At 39.7% G+C, this 12,052-nt stretch overlaps 2 protein-coding genes across 3 annotated transcripts in view; one reads left to right on the forward strand and one right to left on the reverse strand.

Moving 5' to 3' along the window:
- The window catches only part of LCP2 (lymphocyte cytosolic protein 2), a 44,858-nt gene extending 43,699 nt beyond the window's left edge, over positions 1 to 1,159 (forward strand). For both annotated transcript variants that reach the window (XM_077757333.1, XM_077757334.1), the window contains one exon: positions 420 to 1,159. In XM_077757333.1, coding sequence (XP_077613459.1) covers positions 420 to 542 — 123 coding nt within the window. In that variant the 3' untranslated portion in view covers positions 543 to 1,159. The remainder of the gene's footprint in view (positions 1 to 419) is intronic.
- A 1,420-nt stretch (positions 1,160 to 2,579) lies between these two features.
- CUNH5orf58 (chromosome unknown C5orf58 homolog) lies at positions 2,580 to 10,528 on the reverse strand. Its single transcript, XM_077757338.1, has 4 exons — positions 10,474 to 10,528; positions 9,053 to 9,125; positions 7,955 to 8,048; positions 2,580 to 2,860 (listed from the first exon to the last, which is right to left on the reverse strand). The coding sequence occupies exons 3-4, from the start codon at positions 8,046 to 8,048 to the stop codon at positions 2,709 to 2,711; spliced, it is 246 nt and encodes an 81-aa protein (XP_077613464.1). The 5' UTR covers positions 9,053 to 9,125; positions 10,474 to 10,528; the 3' UTR covers positions 2,580 to 2,708.
- Positions 10,529 to 12,052: the final 1,524 nt, after the last annotated feature.

The raw sequence follows: 12,052 nt of genomic DNA on the forward strand, positions 1-12,052 counted from the left end.
AGACACCAGGACACTGTCCGACCTCCTGATTCCTTATAGCTCCTCACACTCTTAGTGATGAAGAGTGAAGTAGGAATACAGAAACTGAAATCAAAAACACAAGCAGAGCAATTCTAAGGCAAAGGTTTCATAGACCTCCTATATATTTATGACCCCTATGAAGTTAAAATATATATACACATACATATATTTACATTGTCTTTTATCCATAATTTGTTGGATGTTGAAAAATTATTTTTTCAAAGTTCTATAGACAAATCATGAAGGTATTTGCTGAATTTTATGTATATTTTCTTGCTATCCTCATAACTTGAAGAGGTAGAATCTTATGCAGATAAAAAATACTAAGAGTGAAATTCACATGCTTGGCTTCTCGACTCATTCTAATGTTGATTTATCTCCTTATTTTGAATTTTTAGGACTTCTTGTCTGTGTCAGATATCATCGAGTACTTCAGGAAAATGCCACTTCTGCTCATCGATGGGAAAAACCGAGGCTCCAGATACCAGTGCACATTAACGCATTCTGCAGGTTATCCCTAGCAAGTTAGCCAAGCCCACGAACCTGCCTTCTGGTTCTGCTGCCAGCATGGGACGCTCAGTCAACCTTGCTGAAAGGACAAACACTTAAGACTGAATCGAACCCCTCAAATTGAACACAGGGTTTTAACCTTTCGCATAAAAAAGTGTTTGAAATGAAGACTGTCAAATATCTCCTAATTTATTTATTCTTCTTCAATGTTTGTAAAATGCATGATGTTCACACTTGAAGTCTAGCAGTGCACTGTAATAATTCATTTTTAAAAATGTGTACTTTGGGATTGCCATTTCAAAGTACAGTAGTTTACATGGTGACAGAAATAATTTGGGGCAAGTTTGAAAACACTCAAACAGTAATAGTTTTTGGTATCGCATAAAACTGATTTTTTTTTTATAGCCAAACCTTTGTTAGTCCGAGGCAATCATCGGTGTTATGTATATAATTTGAAAATTTCTAAAATTCACTTTCTCGGCAGCAATAATTTAAGAGGCTTCAAACTATTTCATCCTTTCTTATTTGGTGTCTTTTGCTGGGGGGATTTTTGTGTACTTTTTTATGAAAAGATAAATGCATGACGGGATAACTTCCTAGGATTAAAATGAATTTACCTTTTGCTTTACTTCTGTGTTCCTAAAACTATTGACTTTTTTAGGCCCTACTATTGCATTTTAGTTTTAAAGCAAATTTAAGCTACAAACACCAGAAGAAATCATTTTAAATTTAGAGATGAGGCTTTGGTGTCAATAGATCTGATGTAAGTTCATCATGTACTGACACCCAACATCCCACCAGCCCTGCACCTCCCACAACTCCAAAAGCATTCTCAAGTGATGTGGATTTTACTAAAGTCTTACTGCAAAGAGGAAAGAGCAATGCATATACACAGAAAAATGTGATCAGACTTTCCTATTAGAGGCCTTTCTTCTATCTCTTTTATCCCCTGACAACTCTACCATAAAGGCCTTCTCATCATCCTTCCTAAAAAGGCTTTATAAATCCTTTGAAGCAATTCAGCCCTTTGCTTCAGCTTACGTATCTCACTTAACAGACAGTAGTAGGTGTTTATTTAGCACAACACAAACCAGGCACTTGGTTGTTCTTCAAGTTTTCCCCTTTGGGGCCTTGGTTATTATTCCACAACTTTTATTAACAACAAAAATTCTTGGCTTCTCTGCTTAATCTACAAATTTTCGAGTGGCAAAAAGTATCTTGCATGTTTATTTTCATAAGCTAATTAATAGAATATAAGAAGGGGGCTTAGAAGTCGCCTGGTTAAAACTGATGGTTTGCTAAGATAACAAGTATGTGAAGACTTTCATCCAGTGATGAGAATGTCTCTTCATCAAGCTTCCTCCTTACAAACTGAGAGTTCTCGGTTTAGGGTCCAGAGCTTGGGAGGTCTAAAGCTGAAAAATCTGCATTCATTTACAACTTTACTCAACAGGATTTCAACAAGCATTTATTTAGAGCCTATTCTGTGTTAAACAAGATGCTGGGTGGTGAGGATAGCAGACAGTGGGAACTGACTCTGTGTGCTGCTTTACTGTATGCTATCCTTTATGTTTGACAATATCTAAAACGAAGGAGGTAGTAGACTTTAAAGCAACTATTTGATGGTGAATCAGGTCAGCTGCCCGGCCTCTACCCTCTTCTCCCTGCCATGTGTAGGAGACCCGCCTATAAGAGAAGAGGATAAGGTCCACACACAGAAATAGAACCAGGCTACAGACATGTGATAACTTAGTAGAGTCCCTGAAGTCTATTTCAACCATGGACTTCCAAACCACATGACCCAATAAATGCTTCAGCTGGCTTGAGTTGTTTTTGATATTTGTTACCAGGAGAGATCTGATTAATACAAACTCTGTTTCCATCTACTTACAATTTGGCTAACTCTCTTTCAAAGTGAGCCAAACTCAAGCATAAAATGAAGGATAAGCAATGCCCATGGCCAATTTCCTATGTCGTATTCTTGTCACTAGTGCAACAGTCGTTCCTTGAAACAGTAAAATGATAAAACAGCCTTCAAGAATATTAAATGATTATTTACAACTCATATTTTTATTTTCTTTTTTATCATATTGAATATATTAGTAAACTCCATTCTCCCAGATATGTGTTAATTCCACCATAAATACAGTTATACATACACAGCAAACAAAAAGAAATCAGACAGAAAAACTGTTAGAAACAAAGGATACATCTGATATCTTAGATTCATCAAAGAGGAGGGGCCTTCCTTCTGTTTCCTCTAAGTCATCTGTCTTCACAGGATGATTAAAATGTAAAGTAAGGTCACAAAGTAGCAACTGGGAGAGTTCTATGTAAAACAAAATAATAGAAGATACTATCTTGGAGCACATATATACCAGAGACAACTATTATCACTATTTTTTTAAAAGATTTTATTTTTAAGTAATCTCTACATTCAACATGGGGCTCAAACCCACAACCCCAAGATCAAAAGTTGCATGCTCTACCGACTGAGCCATCCAGGGACCCCTATTATTACTTTTAGTAGCTATTTCTAATTCTTAAGTTTTCTCCTAAGTGATTATTGATCAGACAACAACCAAGTGTGCCCCATCAGGACTTAAGGTCAAATTTATGTACTATAAAATAAGCAAGACATAAAAATTAGCTAGCAGGCTCTTTAGTTCAACTTGTATACTATCTTACTAAACTGCAATTTGAGTTATACAAATTTGATTTATGCTTTTTTTTAACTTACTCTTTTTATGTTCTGTATGTATAGAGAATCAAATAGATCTATAAGGCATGTTACAAAAAACAGCAGTTCCTATCTGCGAGAGGCAAACACTTTTAACTTTTTTTCCCCACCTATACTGTTTTCCTTGCTTTTGTTGTTTGGTGTGTGTCTGTGTTTAGTGTCTTCTGGCTTTGTTTGGGGGTAGGCTGGTATTTACCTCCGTATCTCTAAATGACGTGTGTATTTTATTTTTTCAATTGTAGCTTTATCTATCTGCTTCTGACTACAGGTTAAGATATAGCTCTTTTCATTGACCCCGACTCCCCTAGAGAGTACTTAAGAATATAATTTTTGCTAGCTCAAAATTTAAAGGTTAAAATTTTTTGATTATTATAAATATGCTTCACAGCTGAGCTTTGCAGTACATTTCCCTTCCTGCACAGTACCACCCAATCACGGTTGATAATTTTCTTTTTCACTGCTTAATTATCATAAATATATTCCAAATCTTCCCTGGTTGGGCAGATCTTCTTTTGACATAGCCAGACGCCTTAGCTGTCTGACTGTGGAAAAGTTGCTCCTCTCCTACAGCCTTCTGATCTACTCTCGTGTGGACTGACTGCTCTCTCGGACCTCTGAACAGCAAGCATCTGGGAACTCCATTCACCACTAACCCAGAAATTCCTTTCACCCCTCCCTTGTGTGGAATATCCTTTTCCCAGAATCTCATTTCTTTCTCTTTTTGGTCTGCTACCTTGTTTGCTGGAATAGGACCTCAGTAACGTCCTGCAGGTGGGAAACTTAGTGTGAACATTTCTCTTTCTACCTCATGCTTAATAGATCGAGTGACTACAGAAATCTAGATTAGAAATCATGTTTCCTCAGATTTTCAAAGGCCTTGCCACATCTTCTTCTGGCTTCCAGTGTTGCTATGAGAATTTTCGTGATTTTAATTCTTAATTATTGTTTCTCTTTAGAAACTTCAAGGATCTTTTTGTTTTCCCAGAATAAAATTTCACAGTATTGTACCTTGGGGGTCTACTTTCAACCACTGTGTCGGGCTCTTTCATTATAGAAACTCCTCCCCTTCAGCTCTTTACATTTTTCTCAGATTATTTCTTTAATGAATTCCTCCCCATGCATTGTCTGTGTTCTTTCTTTCTAACACTGCTATTCACCAAATGTTGAACTTCCTTGACTGATCTTAAAATTTTTTCGCCCTAAAACTTTCCATCTCTATTTTTTTGCTCTATACTCTAGGTGATTGTCTTCATTTTATCTCTCAGCCTTTCTACAGTTTATTTCTATTATTGCATCTTTAATTTCCAAGAATTCCCTTCTCTAAACTTTTCTTTTTTTATAACATCATATTCCTGTTTCATGGACATAGTATCTTCTCTTACTTCTCTTTAGCTATTGACAGTTTCTTGGGAGTTTTCATCTCATTTCATGATTTCTGTGTCTTCATCCTTGACCGAATTGATGTACTGACTTTGTCTCTACCTTTCATATTATGCTTTCATCAAATACCTACTCCATCAGAGCTATCTGCTCATATTTAAGACCATGGCACTAAAGACTACCGGAAACTCTGTGTAGGCTATATTGGGGGGTGAGCTGGCTGGGTATTTTGTTGAGGGGAACATCTGCTATCAGTATATTTAGGTGGGTTTTTGTTTTTTGTTTTTGTTTTTTTTTTTTAATTCTCTTAGACTGGTGAGATTCCTGAAAGAAAAATCTTCTTGAGTGCATAAATCTGGTTGCCAATGTTTGTAGCCAAGTGGGAAAAGAAAGCTGGGGGTCTTATAATTCAATATGTAAACTTTGTCCTAACACCCTTGTTTTCAGTACAGCACCCTTCAACTTGTGGCTAGGAGCCCCAGGCCAGAGAGTGTCTCAAGGACTAAGCCTCAAGTTCTGTCCTAGAAAAGGAACAGGTGCCTAGTTACACACAGAGGGGAAGAGTACTTAAGGGTCTACAACTTCTTAAACATTTAACCAGTCTTCCTGCCCTGAGCTCCACTTTTACCCCAGCTTCCAGAGGATTCTGGTGCCACCACATATTGAGTCTTTGGGATTATTCATTGGCTTTACCCAGCCAGCTCATGGTTCAAATTTTTGGACATTAGGGTTCAGACTTTTGTTTACTTAACTTGCTTTCTATTTCACTATTAACTTTTTTTGAGAGCTCTTTGCCTTGTGGATTTCCATCTCTTTAAAATCACTTTAAATTTTAATCTCAAGTTTACTAGTGACTAGTTATATGACCTTGGGGAAGTTAGTTAACCTCTCTATATCTGTTTCTGTATTTATAAATGCCAATGGTAGTATTTCCTACCTCACAAGTTGTAATGACAATTGAATCTGTTTATATAGAGCTCTGGAAAGCTATCTGGATTATGGCAAATGTTATATGTCAGCTACTGACATTATTTATTTAGAGAAGGAAGTGTGGCTAAAAGGAATGTGGTTCATTTGCTCTTCCATGTTTACCAGTGTCCCATTTACTCTAGCTCCACAAGTCCCTATATCTTAACTGCCTGACCTACCCCACAGCTTCTCAGGAACACAACCATCATACTGACAAGTTCTATCTTACTTCACAAAAGAATAATCCCCAAACTAGAATGGCTAGATAATCAAGTTTAAGAGGAATCTAAAGCTTCTCTGTGTTAAATGAGTGCAAGCATCCAGAAAACAGTTATTTATTTAATAAACATTTCCAAGAACCTATTATATCAAGGCACTGTGTTAACTGCTAGGAATACCCTTAAGGAGCTTACTGTTGAGCAGGGATAGGAAAAGTAAGTAAACATGCAATTATAACAGAGTGTGATAGGTAATATGAAAAGGCAGGAGAGATAACACGTTTGCTTAAAAAAGTTTTTCCAGTGTAAGTAACCTTGACTAATAAGTAGCAGTTAACCTAGTGGGGGGTATAGCAGTGGGCATTTCAGAAGATGCATCTGTTATGGTACAGACATGAAAAAAGAGAACTATGTAGATTTGCAAATAGTTCCGCACGGCTGTAGCAAAGAATATGCTGGGATAAAAGAATGATAAAATACTGGAGAGGCAGACAGGGGCGTGATCTCAAGAGATCTTATAGTCCATTCTAGGAGGTCGGGACTTTACTCTGGGGCAATGGTGAGCTAATGACTCACATTTTAGAAAGAAAATTCTTGTTTTTATCATTGAGATTGGTTTTGGGAGATGATAAATTAAGCAAAGATAACCAGATTTCTTCAGATCAGATGCCTCAGTGCCTTTGTACTATGAATTTTTGAGAGAAACATACAGCATAAAGCACTTCCCAAATTATCTGACTAGAAGAACATGAACTCTGTTCTTACTGCACACCACCTATTAATCTCTCTTGAGACAGCAGGGTTCACAGATCAAAGTCTGGGAAATGCTGCCCTAGGAAGGACACGCAGGAAAAACATACTCGACATGCACTGTTTGGTGCCTAACTAACAACCATTTTCCTCTTCTTGGTGGCACAACTTGATTCCATTTGAGGTGATCCTCTCCCCAGCTCCAACAGTAAGTTCTGACTGGTCCAAACTGGTCTTGGCAGTCCCATTCCCCTTGACTCATTCCCCTTGACTGTGGCTGGTGCAAGCATATGCCTTTGACACAAATCTGGCCACGAAAGGATAGGGAAAACATGCTGGAGGGATCTGGGAAAAGGCGTTTATAGAGAAGTGGCAGATAGAGTGTCTGCAGATGGCCCCACCTGCAGGTAATGACTATGAGTGATAAATAGAGTGAACATAACAGAGCAGAAGAAATGGAAAGAGCCTGGTACAGGCAGCAGCTTTTAATATTCTGAATTAATTCTGGGCTGCCCTACCCTGAGTCCTCTTATTTCCTTACTGTATATGCCACATTAAGTTGGTATTTTGATATTTGTAGCTGAATTCCCTGTAAGTGCCAGTTACACAGAAGGTATCTTCAGATATCCAAGAGTTGTCCTAACAAGAATACCCGCATATTCACTGAAGTTTTCCCTTTAGAAATAGGACCAGTGAATGAAAGGAAGAGGGGAACAGATTTCAGCTAGTCCATAAGGAGGAGCTGTCTAAACAGGAAGAGACTGACTGGTGAGATAGGGAGTTCTCCAGCATAGGAAATATTTGGTCAGGGGTAGACTGTCCCTAGAAATATTCAATCATGGAAAGTTTACATGTCTGGAGTAAAATAAGGGTATGTCTGTGAGGTGAATGACTAAACATCATGAACTGTAAGGTCTAATCCTACTCGATGAATCTGTTTACAACGAAGAACCCGTAACTCGCAGAATCAAACAAACTTATAATTTTTAATTTGGAAGGAACCTTAGGGGCTTAGAAAGCTTAGTGGATAGGGACACTGAATGTTGCAGAATGTGACACCACTGTGCAATAGTATATTGAAGGGAAGGAAGGGAAATAAATTTAGAGGGGGTTAGTTAGACAACAGCATAAGCTTGTTAGTGTCAGGGATGGGAATTCAAGTCTGCTAACTCCCCGGAAAATTCTCAAACATAATTTTTCTTTAGAGATCTGGTTCATATTACAGTGTAAACATTGCTGAAGAAACAGAGAAATCCTAATTAGTAGGCAAAATTCAGTTATATCCCAGCAGAAGCACAATTTGGCTCTACTGGTAGTTTTATAACTATGGCATGCAAACATTTTAATTTAGTGATTCCACACTTACCTTGCATCTTCTTCAACTCCAAAGAAATCGTGTTAATGTTTTTAATTATGGCTTCCATGTTCAGCTTATGGTCAGTAACATTATTCTTAAACATCTGATTTTAAAAGACAAACAAGATTAATAAATCAGAAGCCATCTATGTGCACTTCGAAAACACTTAAATTTTCAGTATTTCTAAAATGAAAATCTGGGGCGCCTGGGTGGCTCAGTCTGTTAAGCGTCTGACTTCGGCTCAGGTCATGATCTCACGGTCCGTGGGTTCGAGCCCTGTGTCAGGCTCTGTGCTGACAGCTAGCTCAGAGCCTGGAGCCCGTTTCAGATTCTGTATCTTCCTCTCTCTCCGACCCTCCCCTGCTCATGCTGTCTCTGTCTCTGTCTCTCTCTCAGAAATAAATAAAACATTTAAAAATTTTTTAAAAAATAAATAAAAGGAAAATCTGTTATTTCAGAACTGAAAGAATTGTGAATGTCAATATAATGGTTAGAATTCTAACACAGTAAGGCATCAACTTGTTTATATTTTCCAAACAAGGACATCTCCAGCTAAGATTCATAGGGTGAGCTTTCTTCTTTAATGACACCAGATAACGTGATGGGACCCTTACAACAGAAATGCAGACGTCCCCTGTTCAGAAAGCCTCAGCACTTACAAACTATCTTATAATTAAACAGTCATATAAAATCTTCCCCAACTTTGTTTATGTAAGGCACTGTATTTTTCTAACTTATTTTTGAAGGACATGGTCCACAGTAAAACTCAAAGTAAGATTCAATTATAATTCATAAACTAAGAAGATGGTAAAATGGCCACTGTTATGTTAGCTTTGGGAATTAGGGCAATAGACTTTTTAAAAATTCTGGCTAATTGAAATGTGTAAATCAACAGGTTATAATGCTGTATGTAGAATACATATGTTTTAACCAATTGTGTCAGATACAAATACAAAAACAGGTTTACTAGAAACTAATCTTAACCATTCAAATCTCTCAAAATGACTTGAAATAATAACCCACAATTAGCACGCACAACTCCAGCAATGTGAAAGGTGGGCAATTACGAGTCAGGCTGCTTATCCACAATAATGAAAACAAACTAAACTTTAAGTCAATTTCTTGCCTCTGCTTTCTTCTGAGTCCAGGAATTTATCCTATTTCACTCACTTCAGAGCCACTACAAAGAAATAAAAATTTTGTTCTCCAAGCAATGAATAAAATATACTTTGCCTCCACCTATGAAACCCTACAAACCAAAAAGGGAATGATAGCTGTCTTACTTGGTTGGGTATAGCAAAAAAAGATTTATGTTCCAGGGGAAAAGATTATGGGAAGGGGAAGGAAAGAGAGGGAAGGGAGGGAAGGGAAGGAAGGGAAAGGAGGGAAAAAAGAAAGAAAGGAAGGGGAAGGAAAGGAAGGGAAGGGAAATATAGGGAAGGGAAGGGGAAGGAAGGGAAAAGGGAGGAAGGAAGTGGAGATGCTAGAATTAAAGAATTTTAAAAATGAAGAAAGGGGGCACTTGGGTGGCTCAGTTGGTTAAGCATCCGACCTCTCGAGGTCGTGATCTCACCCTCGGTGAGTTGGAGCCCTCACTGGGCTCTGAGCTGACAACTCAGAGCCTGGAGCCTGCTTTGGATCGTGTCTTCCTCTCTCTCTGCCCCTCCCCTGCTCATTCTCTGTCTGTTCCTCTCTCAAAACTTAAAAATGAACATTAAAACAAGTTTTTAAATTTAGAATGGTTTAAAAAAATAAAAATTAAAAAACCAATGGGCAAGTAGAAACTAAGTGGATAGAGGCATGCCCAGGAAAGTTGACCTTCCCGCCAGCGAGGTCTGGTTTTCCAGCACCCTTGCGTGCCCCTGGATGGGTGGGGTCAGGAGGCAGAGCTGGGGCTGGAGCCCGCTGGACTGGGGAGATGGGTTAGGCCATTGCTCAGAAAAAGGAGAGGGCGGTCAAAGGGCACTCCCCAGAAGTGACAAGTGGTGAGCCGGCCTTAGGGACAGAGGGAACAGGGGACTCAGAGGCCAAGATACCATAGACACTAATGCCAGCAAAGGCACTAACCTCCAACCAGGCGGCCCTCAACCTGACGCGGGATTACGCGCCACAGCTTCTGTCCTAAAGGACAAGCCCTCCTCCTCATCCCAACCTCCACCCTGAGGAGCTGCAGGGTGCCGCTGGCCCGCCCAACCGCCACTGTGACTGAGGATAGCCTCGAAGTTTCCACAACCCTTCTGCTCCCAAACCGGACCAGTACCACGTAAAACCCACTCAGCGTGACCCTGGCCTTGGGACGACCACCCGCACCGCCTGAATCCACCCAACCATCAGCCCATTCTGGATCCAACCCAGGTCTGTAAGGAGCCTCGGGCCTTTAGGGCCTGGCTGCTTTGACGATGACGACGAGGCCTGAAGCAGCCTGGAAATTTCAACAGCCTCCACCTCTCCCCACCCCAAACCTCATTAGGATTATCTGAGACCCAGGAACCTCGTTTTGCCCACAAACCAGCTCTGTCTACACCCACCTGGCCGGCCAACCCTCACCAAAGCTCTGACGGCAGGTGGGGCGGAGCTGAAAGCGAATGGTGGGAATGTGCTTCCTGATTGGCCAGCTTCTCCTGCTGGTGCATCCTGGGAGTTGTAGTTCCAGACAAAGCCCTGGCGGAGAAAGTTCTGGATTTGAGACTGGAAGTGACTGGCACTGACCCGTGGGCTGAGAGGGAGAGTGGAAAACGCACTGCCATTTTGCTTCCTGTGTGCCAGGCACTGTGCTAGGTGCTTCCCAGCCCTTAATCTGCATTTAATTTTTACAGTACAAGAGTGTGATTAAGGCCAGACTCTAGACCAAAACTGCTCAGGTTTGAAACTAATGCCAACAGTGTGTTTAGGTAGAGACGTGCTGGTAAGCACTTTAATCATTTAGAGTCCCAATGTCCTTATCTATCATGTGGAGGTAATAATAACTGCCTTCTAGTTTTCTTTTTTTTTATATTTTATTTATTTATTTTTATTTCTGAGAGAGAGAGAGCATGAGCAGGGGAGAGTCAGAGAGAGAGAGAGGGAGACACAGAATCTGAAACAGGCTCCAGGCTCTGAGCTGTCAGCACAGAGCCCGATGCGGGGCTGGTACCCACGAACCATGAGATCATGACCTGAGCTGAAGTCGGACGCTTAACCGACTGAGCCATCCAAGTGCCCCCTTCTAGTTTTCTTTTGAGGTTTAAGTGAGATAATGCTTCAAAGGTGCCCAATAAATGTTAGCTATTACTGGTCCTGTAAGTCCTTATAGATGAGTGAAGAGGCAGGAGAGAGGAGTACTTGCCAGTGGAGAAGCTGGGATTCAAGCCATCTTTGTTAGATTCTCTGGCACTACAGAGGAATCTCTGGCACTACCATCTCCCCAAAGGGGATGGGCCTTAGACTTACTAAACAATCCTTGCCTTATCTAAGCCTCCCCTAAAATACCCAGCAGCCTCTTGAACCAGTCTTTTCTTGGCAACCTGCAGCACATAGTCTGTTGTGTATTTTATACCCAGTTACTTTCAGTTTGACATCAGCATTTGTTGTCTGATACAGAGTGAGATGAAGAGGGACACACAGAACCAACTTCAGTCCTAAGGAGAACTACCTATGTAATCTTGGAAAGGAGTAACTGCCTTCCTCCCAACCTCAGTTTCCTTGTCTGTTTCCTTATGAGAGGGATTGGCTACATCAATGTGTCCCAAATTTCACTCACTGTAAGGCCAGTGTTATGACTATTTGCTCTAAACTATGTACTACCTATTTTACTACCTTAGTATTTTAAATTTACATTCCTTTAAAATTTAAATCTATTTAAAAAATTTTTATATATCATCAATGTAAACAGAAGGTGACAGGAAAAATAAAGACAATAGAAATAAGACAATATTTGTAATCATCAAGACTTTCTTTCCTCCTGATGGCTGTGTTCCTGCAGCTAGATCTTCTTTGTTAAAATCGGTTATTATGTATTAGAGAAGTGTTAAAGATAGTCTAGCACAAACTGAGGATTTTTTTTTTTTATGTGATTAGGACCGAAAGAATTGGACAGGAGATAATTCTCACTTGTGATTACGCGTTGTT

This window comes from Crocuta crocuta, unplaced genomic scaffold (genome assembly GCF_008692635.1).
Source record: "Crocuta crocuta isolate KB4526 unplaced genomic scaffold, BGI_CrCroc_1.0 scaffold131, whole genome shotgun sequence".
In the NCBI taxonomy this organism is placed as follows: domain Eukaryota; kingdom Metazoa; phylum Chordata; class Mammalia; order Carnivora; family Hyaenidae; genus Crocuta; species Crocuta crocuta.